This window comes from Mobula birostris, chromosome 19 (assembly GCF_030028105.1).
Source record: "Mobula birostris isolate sMobBir1 chromosome 19, sMobBir1.hap1, whole genome shotgun sequence".
NCBI lineage: Eukaryota > Metazoa > Chordata > Chondrichthyes > Myliobatiformes > Myliobatidae > Mobula > Mobula birostris.
The window spans coordinates 33,587,454-33,607,936 of record NC_092388.1 but is presented as its reverse complement, the minus strand read 5'-3'; the positions used below and the strand labels follow the sequence as shown (position 1 = coordinate 33,607,936).

At 39.6% G+C, this 20,483-nt stretch overlaps 1 protein-coding gene across 1 annotated transcript in view; it reads right to left on the bottom strand.

Annotated features, from left to right (window-relative positions):
- Positions 1-20,483, bottom strand: part of gmds (GDP-mannose 4,6-dehydratase) — a 657,689-nt gene that overhangs the window by 400,676 nt on the left and 236,530 nt on the right. Inside the window, exons 6-7 of the mRNA XM_072283399.1 lie at positions 18,462-18,566; positions 6,730-6,857 (exon numbers count right to left, since the gene is read on the bottom strand). Of these exons, the coding sequence (XP_072139500.1) occupies positions 6,730-6,857; positions 18,462-18,566 (233 nt within the window). The remainder of the gene's footprint in view (positions 1-6,729; positions 6,858-18,461; positions 18,567-20,483) is intronic.

Here is a 20,483-nt window from a genome sequence, read left to right as displayed (position 1 = left end):
GGAGGCCCAGGGAGAAGGAAAAGGGGGAGGGAGGGGAAATCCAGAGGATGGGCAAGGGGTATAGTTAAAAGGACAGAGGGAGAAAAAGGAGAGAGAGAGAAAGAATGTGTGTATATTAATAAATAACGGATGGGGTATGAGTGGGAGGTGGGGCATTGGCCTCCTGTCCCATGATCCTCTCATATCCCTTTTGCCAATCAACTGTCCAGCTCTTGGCTCCTTCCCTCCCCCTCCTGTCTTCTCCTATCATTTCGGATCTCCCCCTCCCCCTCCCCCTCCTACTTTCAAATCCCTTACTAGCTCTTCCTTCAGTTAGCCCTGACGAAGGGTCTCGGCCTGAAACGTCGACTGTACCTCTTCCTAGAGATGCTGCCTAGCCTGCTGCGTTCCCCAGCAACTTTGATGTGTGTTGCTTGAATTTCCAGCATCTGCAGAATTCCTCGTGTTCACCCAGAGAGTGGTGGATATGTGAAATGCTCTGCCCCAGAAGGCAGTGGAGGCCAGGCCTCTGGATGTTTTCAAGAAAGAGATGGATACAGCTCTCAAAGATAGCAGAATCAAAGGTTATGGGGATAAGGCAGGAACTGGATACTGATTGTGGATGGTCAGCCATGATCACAGTGAATGGCGGTGCTGGCTCGAACGGCCAAATGGCCTACTCCTGCACCTATTGTCTATTGCCTAACAGTATTCTAACAAGCATCCCCCTTCTCCAGGTGAGTGAGGATGATGTAGTGCTGTGGTTATGGCATCGTCTGTTGATACATGCCTACATTGAGGAAACATTACCTGTACAATGGATAACTGAACTCCCAATTAACAGACACAAGCAATATCACTAGTAGTCATTTAGAAATATTATGTTGCATCAAAAATGTCATGGTCATCACATTACAGCATTAAGGTGGCAAGGTAAAATAATATTGTAATTTAAGATGGAAAAGATGGCTTTTTTATAAACTGTTTACAAGCAAAATACAGATAATTTTTTCCCTTTAGATTATATTCCGTAATGGTCAGTCCGTGTCTTTGTTGGTGCATTCCCAAAAACCACGATCTTCTCCTCCACTAAGGTGGAGAATAAACATGTTTTTAAGACACAATATTGATACCAAAGGACAAATTCATTACCTTGCTCAAATAACCTCTGTGAAATTGCTAGCATAATTTGACAAGTATTATATCTGAAAAAAGTTTCAATTTCAATTTCAGAGATCTCTGAATTACTTTTCAAATCCTGCAAGTTCCTTTCAGCAGTATAGCAGTGCTGTATGGACAACGGCATTTAATTTTTTTCTCTTTCCCCTCAACTTCTTTGAGATCATTCTGTGCAAAAGCTGTCAAGATCAGAGCACCGTCAGCCTCTCTGGGTATTCAATGAAAGTGAAATCATGTCAGGGGCTATCTCATAGTCCCTTCAGCTTTGAGTACAAGGATGCATAACTGAGGATTATAGAAATATATGTTATGTTCTAGGGTGAATTTTCAATGTTAGACCTCAATGTCTAATTTCACTTGCCAACACTAACCCAAATTGCTCGTCATTGATCGAAAATGCTAGTCCATGGGTAAGAATATCACAAGAAATTAAGTCAATGGCCTTTATAACATTTTGAAAAAATAAGGATAAGAGGTGTTGATTTAAATACTAGTTATCTTTCTTCTGGATTGTCTGTTAAGATAAATGATATTCAATTTTTGAACAAAATCCTTTGATTGCCAAATAAAGCTAAAAATGTCCCAACTACCTGCACTTTTTTTTCTTGACCTGCACTACTCTGTCTATATTGCTGCAACACTATATGCTGCATTCTGATTTCTTTTCAGTACCTTGATGTACTTTCGTATGGCACGCTTTGCCTGGATGGTGTGCAATTAAAAGCTTCTTATTGTATCTCAGTATAGATAACACTAATAAACTGACACTAGCAATAATAATAACAAAGCAAAAATCACACAACTGGTTAGCCATGAACCAAAGGCCTGAAAGTAAAAAAAATTGTTATCTGAATTGATATTCTTGTAGAGTGATTTAGCTACTATCAAGTTACGTTTCAATCATTATATATAATACTTTTTTCTTAGCAATAAGTTTAATAGAATTATTTTCCTGTTTGATATTATATAGTTACTGCAATTAACGCAAGCTAGCCAATAGTTTGCATTCTCAAAGGATTTAAAAAAAAATGGCTGCTTATGAAGGTAACAAAGCTCATCTTGTTATAATCTGCATTGGTAATCACAAAGAGAATCAGTGCAACTACAAAAGCTAAATTAAAATGTTATACTTGGCAATCTATTACCACCACAGTACATTGGCAAAACAGAAGAAACTTTGTACCCCTCACAGATGCAACACTGAGTTCATAAGCCATTGGGAAAAGTAAGCCTAGTAAGAACCAAGATGGCAAAGTAATAAAATGATTCTTTTGAGAATTGTGTAATAATTCATGAAGCAGGCCATATATCAACAGAACAGACAAAGTTCAGACTATTTTGGGTTGAGTAAAATTGTACAGCGTATATGTAGCATTTAATAAGGTTACCACGATCAATACAAATTGCATCAACATAGGAACTGGAAACAATATAGGCATAGTTAGGATTGGGCATGGAACGCAAGATTTGACTTACCAGATGCTACAGCTTTAGCCCAAATCACAATGTTATTTGGTTCCCATGCAAGTGCATTGATGCAAAATATTCACAAACAAGAGAAAATCAGCAGATGCTGGAAGTCCAAGCAAGACACACAAAATGCTGGAGGAACTCAGCAGGCCAGGCAGCATCTATGGAAAAGAGTACAGTCGATGTTTCAGGCCGAGACCCTTCAGAAGGACTGGAGGAAAAAAAAGAGGAGGAGTAGAGTTAAAAGGTGGGAGAAGGGAAGGGAGAAATACAAGGTGAATCCAGGAGGGGGAGGGGTGAAGTAGAGAGCCGGGAAGTTGCTTGGTGAAAGAGATGGACAGAAGGCCATGGAGGAAAGAAAAGGCAGGAGGAACATCAGAGAAAAGCAATGGACAGGCAAAGAGGTAAGGTGAAAGAGGAAAAGGAGATGGGGAATACTGGAAGTTCGAGAAATCTATGTTCATGCCATCAGGTTGGAGGTTACCCAGAAGGAATATAAGGTGTTGTTCCTCCATCCACCACCCCCCCTCTCAATTCCTCCGTTTCCGCTGCATCTGCTCTCAGGATGAGGCTTTTCATTCCAGAACTAAGGAGATATCCTCCTTCTTCAAAGAAAGGGGCTTCCCTTTCTCCACCATCAACGCTGCCCTCAACTGTATCTCTTCCATTTCACACACAACTGCTCCTACCCATCCTCCCGCCATCCTACCAGGGATATAGTTCCTCTTGTCCTCACCTACCACCTCACCAGCCTCTGCATCCAGCACATAATTCTCTGCAACTTCTGCCATCTCCAATGGGATCCCACCACCAAGCACATCTTTCCCTCCCCCCACTTTCTGCAGGGATCAGTCCCTATGTGACTCCCTTGTCCATTCGTACTTCCCCACTGATCTCCCCCTGGCAAGTGGAACAAGTGCTACATCTGCTCCCACACCTCCTCCCTCACTACGTTTCAGAGCCCCAAACAGTCCTTCCAACTCACTCAGAGCAACTGCTGCTGTCACAGAGACCTCTCTTACAAATGCCATTCTTCTCCGCTGATCCTGTTTAGAGGGTGTCCTGATCTAGGCAGTGTGGCTGTGGTTTCATATTTTTTCACTTTTTCACTATGGATTGCATTGAGCTATGAGGTAAGTTCACTGCCTTTGGGGTGGTATTGTACACTACCTGAAATTTGTGCTTCTCCTTTATCATTTCCCTGAGTTGTCTTGAATGCTCATCTTCATTTTGGCTTGGTCTGTTGAAAATCTACCATGCTGTTGGACCTTACAGAGAGAGGGGATATTTATTCCTATGAATTCATTGAAAACAGGTCATCCTCCAATTTTATACAACAAATTGGGTGAGTTGATAAGGTAATATATTGCTACTGAGGTCAGTTAGCAAGATTACAAAGGGGATATATACACTTTCAGCCTCAAATTTTGTTTTTTTAATTTTTAGTAAATGATTTGACATGATGCACAATGTTTTGCAGATCAGCTCAAAAATCCTATTTCAATATGTTTTAAATTGAGAAAATGGGACAGTGTAAAATGTGAAAGTAGCTGTGGGGGCAGAACACTTCAAGGCACTGTATATCCAGTAAAAGTACAGCTCAAATGCCATCATTCATTCAGGAGAGAAATTTGCAAAGGATTCCTTTTCCAAAATACCATCAACAATCCTTAAAAATGTGTGAAACTGAAAGCAAGGAAGAATGAAAATTCATGCCAAGATAAGTAACTCATAGTATAATGAAAATCTTCATCAATATAAACTAGAATCACTGGTACAGTTGTTAATTTGAAGTTCTGCCTACCTCCTCCATGTAAAGAATTCCACAATGCCCTTCAATAAAGAAGTAACAGAGTTTTCTTCATCAATTTATTTCTCCTTCTTATTGTGGAAATCCATCGTGTCTAAGCTGATTATTTGTTTCTTGCATTGTTATACTGCCTGGACTTGCTAACGTACTTCATTAGTTGTAAAGTACATTGGGATGTGCTGAAGATGGAAAAGTGCTACTTAGATGTTAGTCATTTTATCCCCTTTTCCATTATTCTCAGAATTTCCTGTTCTTATTTTAGTTGACCACTTTTTTTTAACAAAAAAGGCAAGTTATTGGAAACCAAAGGTGTAAAACAAAAATACAGAAGATATTGAATGCAAGGGAAGTTACAATACTATCTAAAATATAAACTACAACTGCAGTCCAAATATGTGTTGGAGTATCCATGAGCGATCATTATAACAAATATATTTACTTGAGGAAATGATAATCCACTACTCTTTTTTCAGAATTAGGGAGCTTGATGAGAAGCAATTCTGTTTTAGAACACCATTAAAAATTCTTAAACATAATGTAACATTATCACGCTTTTAACAGAAGAAAAATGTTCATAAGTACCTCAAGTTCTCATCAGTTCACTGATTTCTAAAAATTACGCAGAGGATTATACAGCATTCCCTGTGGAGGAGCAGGGAATCACTTACGGCAAAATCTGGATTTCCACTTTTAATCGTACGTAAGTGCATGCCAATATTGCTGTGAGATTCCCTCCATTATAATAGTCAGTGCAGATAATTTCACAATTAGTTCCCACTACAAATGCTAAGATGATTAAGCAGTAATAATGATGGTGTAATTTAAACTTGTCCCAAAAACATTAAGTGAAACAGTACAGAAACTTTTCTATTCATTCTAATCATTCAGAAAGTTCAAAAAGCAGGAAAAGAAAGATATTTTAGATACACTTTGGTAAAATGAGTCTGGCATTGGCAGCTTTGACTCATGCACCAACTACAGATAAGATCAGATCGGACTTCAGCTTTTTTTTAAACATGTAGACTTAGCCAAATTTAATAAACAAAAAGGTTGCTCTTATATTTTTGTTGGCTTCCTGCACTGCCATTTGTTAGCAACCACAGCATTTATCTTAAACTAGACTCATTCAATCTTTATAAGTGCTAGATTTTTATAAGGATTATGAAACAGCAGCTATAATAAAAAAAATCTGAATTTTAATCAAAGTTAATGAAACAGACCTTTGCTCAAAATAATAGAATTTAATCAAATAAATATTTGTTCATATTGTTTAATCTTCCTCAACTTGTGAGGCAGAAAACAAATTGCCGAAATTACCTTAGAATCATACCAATGCCAAAGACTGGATGTACTAGGCAAGGTTTAACACAGAAAAATTGTAACAAAGCAGCACAATATATGGAAATTATAATTTTCTCTCTCCATCTCTAATCACAGACTGATCTTTCTAATACATTATATATACGCACACCATTTTTAAAAACACAGTTGAAGTCTATCATTAAAATTTAAATAGGAACCAAACACATCACAAGTATAAAGTTCTGTGGAGTTTGTACAACCAGTATCAAACATATGGATTTGCTGTGCTCTTTCACATCAAAAGTATACCCACATAGAGGCATTTACCATAAACTTGTTGCTGAACCCTTGTTAAACTGTCAGATTTTCTTGCTTTGTAGGTTTTTCTAGCTTCTGTTCAAATTACGTAAATAGCTCGGGAAAACCAGTGTCTGTGTCCCAGGGATGTATGATTCAAAAAGACAGAAATAGCATTGTAAGCACAGGAAACCTATCAGGACCCAACTGAGGGAAACAGGTTAGCCTAGTCCAGACACTATTTTTGCTGCTGTCTAGTGGAGTTTAACACAGTCTCATATTGCTCCATACCACACAATAGAAAACAAAACCAAAAGTATTTTAAAAGACCACATGGTAGCATCTTTAACCATCAATAAATAGACAAGAAAATAAAACCAAAGGGTGAAAAAATTATGAATGTTGCTATGCAGTTCAGAATGACCTTCTAGAGTATGTTATCAATGAAAAGTATACTTATAACTGTTCTGAATGAAGAGAAAGACTGTTTTTTAGTCAGGTTAGAACTGGGGTAGCCCACCATGGAACTGAATTCCCTAGGCTGCAATTGACTGTACATTGTGTTAGCAACTCTCCTCTGGCACAAGTTCACAAGATACTCATAACAGATCAAGCAATTTTTTGAGATGATGCGTGAAACGCATCATCCAGGCAGGGAAATACTTCTGAACAGCCTTAGGCCAATGGCCTACCTCAATGTAGTCCTTGGCATGACCCCAATCTCTCTTGGCATCCAGATTGCCCAAACTAAAACAATCCAGCTGTCTGAGGTGAATCTTAGCCACTGACCGACTAATTTTCCGAGTTACGAAATTAGCCCCTGAAACAAAGATAACAGATAACATCAGTATAGTTATTCCGGCTGTTTAACTGTACTAAAATAGAAACAAAAATGAATTTAGCATTTTAAGAATTACTAGTTTTTTTTAGCATTAAGAGATCATCTGTCAGTTAAGTAAACCTAGGAGCTTCAAACCAAACAGCCAGGAGCTCAATTTACACAGCAAACAACTTTCTAAAACCTGTTTATGAACTACTTAATAGTTTTAATTTATTAACTAGAGCTTCAATTCATGAGCCAGGCTAATTAAAATGAATACAACATTTAGTTGACAGACTGACACCAAATATTCCAGGCTACCATAATTTTTTTAAAATATTAAAGTTTGAAGAGGAAAAAAAATTACAACACTGCAGTCATTAATTTTTCTAAAAATATCTCACATCAAACTAGCCTAAAAATCAAAATCTTCTTTTAGGTGACACAGCGGGACAATAAGATGAATGATCAGAACTAATGAGTAAAAGGGTTGTGGGATGAACTAACTATATGTGATAGTGAAACATGTAAAATAAAATTTATGTCATCAAAACTGAAATTATTTCATGTGGCAAAATCTAAACCAGTAATACAGCAACAGTGCAAGTGAATTAGCAATAATTTCTGGCAAAATTAAGCATCAAATCAAATTTACTGATTCTTTATGCACAGTTTCCCATCACTTACTTTGCTCTGTTCATTTTAACACAAACTGCCTGCTAAGCCAAAAAAAGAACATGCCAGTGAACAGCCTTTTATGCCATCTCTGAGTTAAAATAGTAGATTTAGACAGAACAGGGTGCTGTTCTGAGTCTCAATGCCATAACTTCAGCAGGTCATCATTTTTGTTCAGATTAATTTTCTTGCTGCTGCTTGTTTTTTTTTCCAGATTTCTAGCCATATTTGGTGTTGTGCAAACTGTAATAAAACTGTAACGGCAGAATTTTAAGTAGCCAAGGTAACTGCACTGTAACTGGACTAAGCATCCAACTTGCCCAAATTAAATCGAGTTTAACACAATATACTGATGTTAGTTAAACTTATTTCCTTCAGATAGCAAATCAGTTATTAAATTACTCATTGGATTCCTATTATTAAACTGCATCCTAAGCTATAGATTCCTATACTATAAAAATGTGAAGAAACAAATGTATTTCCTTTGAAATAAAATAAGTGCAATTTTGGATTTAATTGCAACCTAAATTGGAATAAATAAATATTTTAAACAGGGTCCAGCAACAGAAGAAAAGTACTTTATTTCCCTTGAACCCAATTTGAACTCTGTCTTGGTGACTGCATTTTTCTCTAGCCGCCATCTGCTGTTAAACTGGGTGATCTTCAACACTCCCACAGAGAATTGCCTCAGCCATGGCTCTGAACAGCTGGGAAGCAGAAAAGGATGGACACTGAGAATGTCATGGCTGACTGAACAGACTACTGAGATCAGAGAGATTAAACCTAATTTGCTTACTAAGGGCTGCCAAAATCAACACTATTTAACAGCAGGTACTCACAATTCATAGGTAAATTTTCTGAAAAGTATTAATTTCTCAGAGAAAAAAATACTTGGCTCTACGAATTTTGGGTATTTGTTCTCTTTGCTTAAATTTATAATAATTACTTAAAAATTATTTGATGAAGTAATGCTAAGAATCAAAATAGGGTTTCTTTTTCAAAGATTGGCAATTAGCCATACTACAATTGAGTTTGAAAAAAAATACTGGCAGGCAGACATTTTACAACATAAATGTGTCCTTTGTGCAATTTTATTATAAACTCAAAAAAAATCCAAAGGCTTTTGATCTAAGGCCCAGTTTGACAGCAAATGTATGCAAGACAGATGATACTATAGCAAGCCAAGTGGATTTCCTACTGCTTAAACATCTTATTTTGCCTTGATGACACAATTTTGCTGTAGATTTGTTGTCCAATTCAGAACGTGGCAAATAGTAACAATAAAGGATCTGCAAGCTTGTCTTATAAAGTTTCCACACTCTCATCCCCAATAACTGGCAATTGAAAGAAACAAAAGCAATGTGGTATATTCTACTATGTTTCATTCTTCACTCTAAATTACCTCTACTTGGCAACTTATTTTTGTAGTCACGGTTTGATGTTGATTGGATTTCCCACAAAGAGGGGAGAAAAATCCAGCAATGTCAATGGAATAAAGACATTTCCGCAAAATCGTAAATACCTTTTACATTAAGACTTACCTGCTCTCGCGATTCAGTAAATGAAGTGAGCAAACAAAAGAAAGCACATGAGCAATTCATTTACAATTGCATGTTAATTTAATATTCAATTAAGATTTGCATTTAATTTCTAATTTTAGTCAGTCACAAATGTTTTGTGAGCAAGTTCCAAAGATACTAGTAAAATTGAGGAACTAATCAACAAAATAAGGTCCAGTTTATTCTGCCACTGTAAATCAATGCCTTACTTTGGAAAGAGCATGTCCTTTGATATCATACATACATGGGCATTGATTTACATTTTCACCAAAAATGGATATATCTGCACATCTGTGGAAGATTAAGCACTGGAAACAGAAGTGCAACAAAAGATCATGGAATCAGCATTAGCAGGGCCAAAGGACATTTTTGGCCCAAATTAATGCTAACTTCTAAGATGTTTTGAAACGATTTAATAATTTTAATTCATAAGCATTGCTGCTTTATTTGCCATATTTAAGAAATTACTCTTGACAAAATGCATTTACAAATAATACTTAGTATTCATAGTTCCAGGAACATCCGATATTCATTCAAATCCACTAAAAGACCTCCAAAGTAGATGGTGTTTTAAATGGTTATCATTCATCAACTACCGCATCTCATTTCAAAAACTGCTATCAGTCTCTCCTCAAAAACCTACCCTCCCATTCTCTGTTAACCACCACCAACCTCTTTTCCATTGATGTAATTTCTTAATACTGCCTGCTCTCCCTCAACACTCTACATCCTGTCAAACAGATTTCTACTTCTCCAACAGTAGCAAGACTTCCAAAACTAAATGGAAATCCAAATGAATGCCTTTTCTGGTTTAATTATTGCTTGTAAATATGCAGAGACAAACAAGCCATTTTTGTGAAGCAAATGTGCTGTGAGAAGCAGTAAGGTAGGGGTAGGGTACAGTGGATATGCTGGACTTTGCTGTTAATTATGGCTAAGGTGACATCATCATCCAAATCTGATATTGTTCACGTACTGTAGGAGAGGGCAAGCTCGCCACACATGAATCTGTAAATCATGAGCACGATCCACTTTTCACGTTTAGTATTCAGAGATGCCTGAACACTATCAACCCACTGAGTCTTCAGAGAGCTGGTACTGCTTGCAAATGTATGTACATGCATTCAGCTTCATGTTCTTAGCTGAAGTAAAAGCAGACATAGTCCTTTTTCCTTGTGTAGAGAGCATCACTGACTTCTTCAATATCAAACTGGAGCAAACAACTGATATTTGGAAAGGATAACCAGCTACTTGGAAGAACACAGTTTCCACCAGGTTCCGCTGACAATAATCAGTGAACAAAGCATGGGTTCCCAACTGAACCTCAAGTAGTCACAGGTCACTATCACCACTGACTTTGAAAACCCTAGCCTCGGGGGATACTTTCTTTGGAGTGGTTGACATAGGAGGGCAGGACTCTGAACACTCTCAAAACATGTGATTAGTGCATCTGAGCCCTTGTTACCCTCTTTGTCAAAGACCATGGGTTTATCTGTCCTGTGTCTAACTACTACTCTGCAACTCCATTTCATTTAGCACACCAAGATGGACAACTGCCAAAGAGTACATATTAGTCATAGTCATACTTTATTGATCTCGAGGGAAATTGTTATTTGTTACAGTTGCACCATAAATAATTAAATAGTAATATGTAAATTATGCCAGGAAATAAGTCCAGGACCAGCCTATTGGCTCAGGGTGTCTGACCCTCCAAGGGAGGAGTTGTAAAGTTTGATGGCCACAGGCAGGAATGACTTCCTATGACACTCAGTGTTGCAACTCAGACTTCCTATGACGCTCAGTGTTGCATCTCGAATATATTGGAATGCAATGCCAGAATAATTCTGAATGACCAACAATTTGAAGTGTGAAAAAGGTGACTTGAATTGTCCTGTAAGCTTACCTTACCACTCCTTGCACATCCAATATGAAAACTTGAGTCCTTCTGAATTTTCTCTGCTGTCCAATTCTTATAATAAAGGCAGCACAGGCAATGGTGATTGTGAACACAAGATAATGCTGTTACTTCTTGAAGGATTGTATCAAGGGACTGTTCTCTGCACTGCAAATGTTTACAGAAAGTTCTGGACTGGCAGTCTATGAGAAGCCCTTGAATAAAGACGATTTGCCCTATTTTGAGGAGCTTGAGCTCAATGGAACATCTAGGACTTGGCCTCTTCTCATTACCACCATCAAGGAAGAGGTATAGGTGCTTGAAGATCCACTATCAATGATTTAGGAGCAGCTTCTTCCCCTCCATTATCAGGCCTCTAAACGGTCCATGAATCCATAAACACAACCTCATTATTCCTTTTTTACTGCACAATCTATTTAATTTTGTAACTTCTAGGCTTTGTTTTAATGTCTTTTTATGTTTTTATGCTGCTCTGCTACACTGCTCTGCTGTCACACAACAACAAAATTCACATCATAGATGAGTGATAATAAATTGATTCTGATGTGTACTTATCTGGACACTCTGAAAATGGACTTTATTTAATGTTGAGAATCTATGGAAACCACAAACCCCACACAAGTGACAATGGCAGAATGGTAAAGGACAACTGCAATCAAAAGTCATAAGGTACTTTTGCATTGGTAAGGTGAATATGATAACTTATATCAATTGAGGGGATTTGAAGTATGAACTCAAGCACAAGAAGAAAAGGGAGTTCATGCAAAATTGATTGTAAAATGAGCTATGTAAGCATTGGAATACTAGATAATCTGAGATGATGGTCAAGTCCCAAACAGAAAGAGACTATGACAAAGTATGGGAGCCTTTCATTTCATACATCCAAAGTTTGAAGTGAAAAGTACTTATGATTGAACAATGATTTACTGGAGAAATGAGACTAGATTTTTTTAAAATGTTGGCAAATCTACTTGGATCCAGGGGTGCAGTGCTAGCCGGAGCGCACCAGAGCACGTCTAGCACATCTTTAAGAAAAAAAACGAACTAAACAAGCTAATTAATTAGGTGCCGCCCAGGGTGATTTGAGTATCTCAGAAACTGCTGATCTCCTGGGATTTTTACGCACAACAGACTCTGGAGCTTACAAAGAATGGTGCCAAAAACAAAAAAAAATTCGGCGAGTGGATTTAACAAGACGTTTTCGCTCAGAGAACAGCCACTCGCTGGATTTTTTTGTTTTTGGCACCATTCTTTGTAAATTCCAGAGTCTGTTGTGCGCAAAAATGCCAGGAGATCAGCAGCTTCTGAGATACTCAAATCACCCTGGGTGACACCTAATTAATGAGCTTGTTTATTTTGGCTTTTTTCATAAAGATGTGCTGGACACTCTCCGGCTAGCACAGCACCACTGCTTAGATCATACAAGAAATTAAATTCAATATCCCATTTAGTGATATAAGAGATGTTTCTAAACCATTTCATTCCAGCATCATCAGAAGTAAAAGGTAGAGTTTCAGAATTTACAACCAAGGCTGAGATAATTAGGAATGCTGAAAGACAGCTCTGCATTGGAATTACAGATGACTAAATTAATGTTATTATGTATTCAAGCTCTACACCTCTTTTTCCCTTTATTAGGGAGAGAGCCTGTGGCACGTTGAATTGCCAGGTGAACAATTAGTTTACGTTGTACTGCAGATCATGGTCTTTATTGTGGGCTTTGTCATTGCATGCTTCATAGATGGAGGGTGCCGATGCTTTTTTTTGCAGAAGTGAATGGGGTGGGGGAGCTGTGAGGCTTTGGAGTTCTAATGTTTTAACTGTCACTCATTCTTTGGGGCACTCTTTTGTTTTCATGGATGTCTGTGAAGTAAAAGAATTCCAGGATGTATTTTGTATACATTTATCTGATATTAAATGGAACTATTGAACTAATGATATTGAATACCTATAACCATAGAGTTATAGAGTGTTGGCGCAAAGTGGTTAAGGCGTTCGTCTAGTGATTTGAAGGTCGCTAGTTTGAGCCTCAGCTGAGGCAGCATGTGTGTCCTTGAGTAAGGCACTTAACCACACACTGCTTAGCGATGACACCGGTGCCAAGCTGTATGGGTCCTACTGTCCTTCCCTTGGACAACATCAATGGCGTGGAGAGGGGAGACTTGCAGCATGGGCAACTGCTGGTCTTCCGTACAACCTTGCCCAGGCCTGCGCCCTGGAAACTTTCCAAAGCGCAAATCCATGGTTTCATGAGACTAATGGATGCCTATATAGAGTTATAGAGTAATAGAGGTCTACAGCACAGAAACAGACCCTTTGGCTCATTTAGTCCATACCAAACCATTGATCTGTCTAGTCCCATAGAGCTGCACATGGACTATAGCCCTCCAAATGCCTCACATCGATATACCTCTACAAATTTCTCTTAAATGTTGAAATCAACCCCACATCCACCACTTGTGCTGGTATCTCATTCCATACTCTCACCTACCCTTTGAGTGAAGAGGTTCTCCCACATGTTCCCCTTAAACATTTCACTTAGACCCTTAACCTACGACTTCTATTTGTACCCTCAACCAACCTCAGAGGAAAAAGCCTACGTGTGTTTACCCTATCTATACGCTCAAAATTTTGTATTCCTCTCTTAAACCTCCACTCAATCTCCTTGTAAATCTTCTCTGCATTTTGTAAATCTAATTTATATCTTTCCTGTAGATAGGTGACCAAAACTGGACACAATACTCCACATTAGGTCTCACCAACATCTTATGCAATTACAGCACAACATACCAACTCCTGGACTCAATACATCGATTTATGAAGGCCAATGTGCCGAAAGCTTTCTTTACAACCATATCTACTTGTGATGCCACTTTCAAGGAAATATGGATCTGTATTCCCAGATCCCACTGTTCTACCACACTACTCAGTGCCCTACCACTCACTGTGTAAGAACTACTCTGGTTGGTCCTCCCAAAGTGCAACACCTTACACCTGTCTCTGTTAATAAATTCTTCTGCCATTTTCAGCTTATTTTTCCAACTTGTCAAGATCCTGCTGCAAACTTTGATAATTTCTCTGCTGTCCACTGCACTCCCAATCTTGGCGTCATCCACAAATTTGCTGGTCCAGTTATCCACATTATCGTTCAGATCTTTGATATAGATGACAAATAACAACAGAGCCAGCACCAATCCCTGTGAAGAACCACTAGTCACAGGCCTCCAGACAGAGATTCAACCATCTACTGCCATTCTCTGACTTCTTCCTCAAAACCCATGTCTAATCCAATTTACTACCTAATTTTGAATGCCAAGAGACGGAAACGTTTTGGCCAACCTCCCATGCGAAACTTTGTCAAAGCCCTAAAATATGCTTTAAATATCTCTGCTAGGGATGCTGCAATTTCTGCACTTGCTTCCCACAGGGTCCGAGGGACACCTTGTCAGTCCCTGGGGATTTATGCTAGTCCTTTAAAAATGTAAATAAGTTTAAGCTTGGGAAGCACATTAATGAGAATGCTGTATGCAGACTCATGGCATGAGAAATGATGGGAGCTCCAACACTGAGTCCAAGTCACAGGACAACAAATGGTGTCTCCAGAAAGTAAGGTTAGAAATACTGCAACCTTTGCCACAGTAACCCACGGTTCAAGTTTATCAGTTCAGATTTGCTTTAATTATTACAAGCACAGGACACCAGCTCTGTGTACAAGAGTGCACAGTGAACCAAAATTGCGATAATCAAGCAAAATATTAAAGGAAGGGAAACAATTAGAGTAGAAAACTATAAAAGTATTTAATGATACTGAAATGAATGAGCAATGTCAATGTCATATCAAACCATGGGCTAAAAATGTATGTGGCATTGTTGATGCAAAAATAACTTTCAAAATTAAAGTGGGGTCAATATTCATGAAATTGATCTGGATATTTTTTATAGATGTAGATTATTCCCAAGTGGAAAGGTCAAATATAACAACACGTTTAGCCATTGGTAAGCATCTCTAGCTGGACCCTGAAATTAGGAAAAATGAACTGTTCCTACGTTCACAGATGAGCCTTACCAGGAAGGGTAAACTAGCACATAAAATGCTGGGAATACTTAGCAGATCCCAGACACCATCTGCTAAGAAAGAAATAGATTTAACATTTCAAGCGCATGACCTTTCATGATAGTAAGAGGCTGGTTCAAGAAGCTGAAGATGGATTGGAAAAAAAACAAAACCACATTTGGACAGGTTTCTGCACCAATATGAAAGGATCCATACATTAGCAGCAGGGGTATCAAACTCAGAAAGAAACAGTGTATCCAATTGTTATCAACAACCCAAAAGCAGCAAAGTCTCCGATCCTTACCATTAGCATCAACACCAGCAGAGTCTACTATCCTTACCCTGAGTCCCAATACCAACAGTGTCCGTTGCTTAGTCATAGTCATAGCCATACTTTATTGATCCTGAGGGAAATTGGTTTTCATTACAGTTGCACCATAAATAATTAAATAGTAATAAAACCATAAATAGTTAAATAGTAATATGTAAATTATGCCAGGAAATAAGTCCAGGACCAGCCTATTGGCTCAGGGTGTCTGACCCTCCAAGGGAGGAGTTGTAAAGTTTGATGGCCACAGGCAGGAATGACTTCTTATGACGCTCTGTGTTGCATCTCGGTGGAATGAGTCTCTGGCTGAATGTACCCCTGTGCCCACCCAGTACATTATGTAGTGGATTGGAGACATTGTCCATTGTCCATTGGAGACATTGGATCGGAGACATTAATCCCAGAGCAAACACCAAAAGTGTCTCTGATACTTACACCCAGTCCCAACACCAGCAGGCTCTCTTATCATTAACCCCTGTCTCAACACCAAAGGTCCCTGATCCTTACACCCAGTCCCTACACCAACAGTGTCTCTGATCCTTATACCTCCAACTGCAAGTTTCTCTGATCATTAACCCTAATCATTACACCAGCAGTGTCTCTAATCTTAACCCCAGCCTCAATACCAACAGTGTCTCCGATCTTAACCCCAGCCTCAATACCAACAGTGTCAATGAAATTAACCCCAGCCTCAATACCAACAGTGTCAACGATCCTTAACTCCAGTCCCAACACTAACAGTGTCTCCAATTCTTACATCCCAACACCAAATCCAACAGTGTCTCCAATCCTGACCAAAAGTCCCAACACCAACAGTGTTGCCAATCCTTAACCCCAGTCACAACACCAGCAGACTCCGATCCTTAACCCCAGTCACAACACCAGTAGACTCCGATCCTTAAGCACAGACCCGACACCAACAGTGTCTTCAATTCTTACTCCACCCTCCCACCAATACCAAGCGTCTCTGATCCTTAACCTGAGTTCCAACACCAACAGTGTCTCCGACCCTTAACCCCAATCCCAACATCAGCAGTGTCTCCAACCCTTATCCCCTTGTCCCAAACCAGCAGTGTCTCCAATTCTTACACCCCAACAGCAGCCCCAACAATGTCTCCAATCATTACCCCGAGTCCCAAAACCAGCGGTGTCTCCGATACTTATTCCCAGTCCCAACACCAACAATGCCTCGGCTCCTTAACCTCAGACCCAACACTGGCAGTGTCTCCAATTCAGAAACCCCCACCACATACACCAAAAGTGTCTCCAATTCAGAAACCCCCACCACAAACACCAAACGTGTCTCCAATTCAGAAACCCCCACTACAAACACCAAAGTGTCTCCAATCCTTACTCCGAGTCACAACACCAACAGTGTCTCCGATCCTTCCCCGGAGTCCCAATACCAACAGTGTCTCCGATCCTTCCCTGGAGTCCCAATTCCAACAGTGTCTCCAATCCTCCCCCTCCAATTCCAACATTGTCTCTGCTCCTTAGCCTCAACCCAAGACCAGCAGTGTCTCCAATCATACCCCTCAACCAACACCAGTAGTGTCTCTGATCCTTACACCTAGTCCCAACACCAATACTGTCTCTGATACTTCTCCGGAGTCCCAATACCAATAGTGTCTCCGATCCTTCCCCGGAGTCCCAATACCAACAGTGTGTCCGATCCTTCCCCGGAGTCCCAATACCAGCAGTACCTCCAATCGTTACCCACCCAACCAATGCCAGGAGTGAGTCCAATCCTTTACCCCAAACATGACATCAGCAGTATCTCTGATCCTTAACTCAGTCCCAAAACCAGCAGATTCCAATCCTTACCCCATCCCAAAACCAACAGAGTCTCCAATCCTTACCCCCAGTCCCAACACCAGTACATTCCAGTCCTTAACCCCAATGCCAACACCAACAGTGTCTCCAATCCTCCCTCTCCAATTCCAACAATGTCTCTGCTCCTTAACCTCAACCCAAGACCAGCAGTGTCTCCAATCCTCCCTCTCAGCCAATACCAATACTGTCTCTGATCCTTACACCTAGTCACAACACCAGCACTGTCTCTGATCCCTACCCCTCCACAAACACCGTGTCTCCAATCTTTACCACCCACCCCACAACCAACACCAACAGTGTCTCCAATCCTTAACTCCAGTCCCAACACCAACTGTGTCTCCGATCCTTAATCCCAGTCCCAACATCAACAGTCTCTGATCCTTACACCCAGTCTCAACACCAGCATTGTCACAGATACCTACCCCCCCAACCACCAACACCAACAGTGTCTCCAATCCTTATCCCAAGTCCCAACACAGACAATGTCCCTGATGCTTAACCCCACCCCTTAACTCCAGTTGTGTCTCCAATCCATATCTCCTCCTCTCCAACACCAGTGGTGTTTAGGATCCTTACTGCCCACCCCAACACCAGCTGTGTCTTTCACCCTTTGTTCAGTTCCCACTCTACTAATTAACGAGCTAATGACAGCAATTTCTCCAACTCATCTGTATCTCACTTGCTAGAACTCCATCACTCCATCCTCGGTGACTTCCACCCCAGTAGGAGGAACACTGTCGACAATGGTAAAACATTGACACAAAGCTCCCCCATTAACGCTCCCAATGGTGTAATTGTGAGGCATTATTCTCAAAATACGAGTTCATGCAATCAATAGGGATTTTTCCCCACTATATTAATGACATTTGTGCGCACTCATTCGGATGCCCCAAAAATTCTAGGCAGAATACAATTTGTTTACTCAGAAGAATCAACACAATAAAGATTAAAATTGATAACATTTTCTTTTGAATATTGCTCATGAGGAAATATTGTTAGTCTAAACTTCTGCTGATTTGATGAAGAAACACTCTCGGAAGGTTGGGCACCACCTGGAGATATCTACTCCTGGCCAAAGGCTAGGGTTACCTCATCAGGTAAATGAAGAGGGCACCCCAGTATACAATGCAAATATTTTCACAACCACCTAAATACCTTACATTCCAAATTTAAAATAAAACTCAAAGGAAATAAAACTAGAAATAGTTTAAAGCAGATTAAATGTGTCAGTATTTCTAACCTCGTCTTGGACTTTCATGATTGAAAAGAATGCCATTGACAGCAAAAAGGTTGTAAGCCTCCCTGAAGTTCACCACAATCCAGTATGCGTAAAGCTTGGCCGCCCCTGTAAAATAAAAAATACCCTACAAGTCAGCACTGATCATTCTAAAGTAGATGTAAACACAGTAAAAATTTGCAAATAATGATTTGCTAATAACAGGTGTTCTGGTAACATCAAATGAACTGTTTAAGTCGAAATGAGAAAAGCCTACATGCAGGCAATCTGCATTTAGTATTTTCTTGCCTTTTCCCACTTCCACTTTGTATCATACTCTTTGAAAGATTACTAACAGGCCAGAGTACAATATCATCAAATATCAATGCCCAAGAGTGAAGGAGCTGACAAAAAAATCATGCATGCAGCCCAGTCCGTCACAGGAAAAGCCGTCCCCACTATGGAGTACATCGACAAGAAATGCTACCACAAGAAAGCACCTTCAATCACCAGCGACAACCACCATGCTCTCTTCTCACTGCTACCATCTGGAAGGAGGTACAGGAGCCTGAGGTCCCGCACCACCAGGCTCAGAAACAGTTATTACCCTTCAACCATCAGGCTACTGAACTAGCATGGATGACTTCGGTCATCTCAACTCAGAACTGATTCCACAAACAATGGACTAACTTACAAGGAGCCTGCAACTCATGTTCTCAGTATTATTTATTTATTTATTTATGTTTTATTATTGCTCGTTTTATTTTGTATTTGCAGTTTCTCGTCTTTTGTACATCGTTGTTTGTCAGTCTTTGTGTGTAGTTATTCATATATTCTAATTTATTTCTTTGCTGTACTGTGAATGCCCACAAGAAAATCAATCTCAGAGTAGTATATGGTGACACCTTCGTACTTTGATAATAAATTTACTTTGAACTTTGAAGTACCAAATATTTGCTGACACTTTATCCAAATTGCTTTAGTCATATTTGCCTCAATGCTAATGTTAGCAGGCGATCCAACTACAAGCAGCATCCCAGCTGAAGCCAAAATGATTGTTGTCTGAAGGTCACATGGCTGCTTCCAGCATGGGTAGCTAACTAACTTACCCATATAAGTAAGCTACTCACTGAATGAAGTATTTTGGGTCATTGAAAGAGCTTGTTTTTAATTTCAATATCTAGAACCTCAGTATTAGATCCAGATTAAATTTATTGCTGTGACATTTGAAAAGCATGGCTACATGGCAAAACATCTTACTTCATTACTCCACAGTTTCTGGTTTCATGTGCATTGCCAAAAGGGACAGAAAATTCAGGCAGATGTCTCAAGATTGCTCTTGAAAATCTCCTACTAATTACTTCCAAGCAACTTTAATTTGGAGGATTAACATTTAACCACAGTAAACAAGGCAATATGTGATATGTGTATATTCGTCACGTTGGAGGCTGCTCACACACAATATGAGGTGCACTTGCCAGCTTGTACTGCTTACCCTCCCCTCCACCTTTTTCTGGTTTCTTTCTCCTTTCTTTCAGATCTGATGAGGGGTCTCGGCCCAAAATGTCGGCTTTTTATTCTCTTCCATAGACGCTGCCTGACCTGCAGAGGTCCTCCAGCATTTTGTGTGTGAATTGAAGTGACAGGGCCTGGCTCCAAAAGCAAGGAATGACATGACATTTGGACCATTCAAGCGCGGGACAGATTGAAAAGGTCAAAGTGTCGGGACTGGAGGTGAGGGACAGGCGGGTTCTATGGATATGTGTGACATAAGAAGGAAATTAAGGAAAGATAAAAACACAGCAGAGGGATCAACAGAATACAGGAAAATCAACAAGGAAATCAGGAGGGAAATGAAGGAAGCAAAGCAAAGATGGATAGCTAAACAATGAGTGGACATTGAAGACAGCCTCTCCAACAACAACACAAAGAAAGCATTCCAACTGGTGAAAGATCTTACCAAAGAAAAACAAGCCAAAGTGAACACCATCCAAGACAAAAATGGCAAAAGTCTCACAGAAGAAAAGGAAATAATGGAAAGGGGGA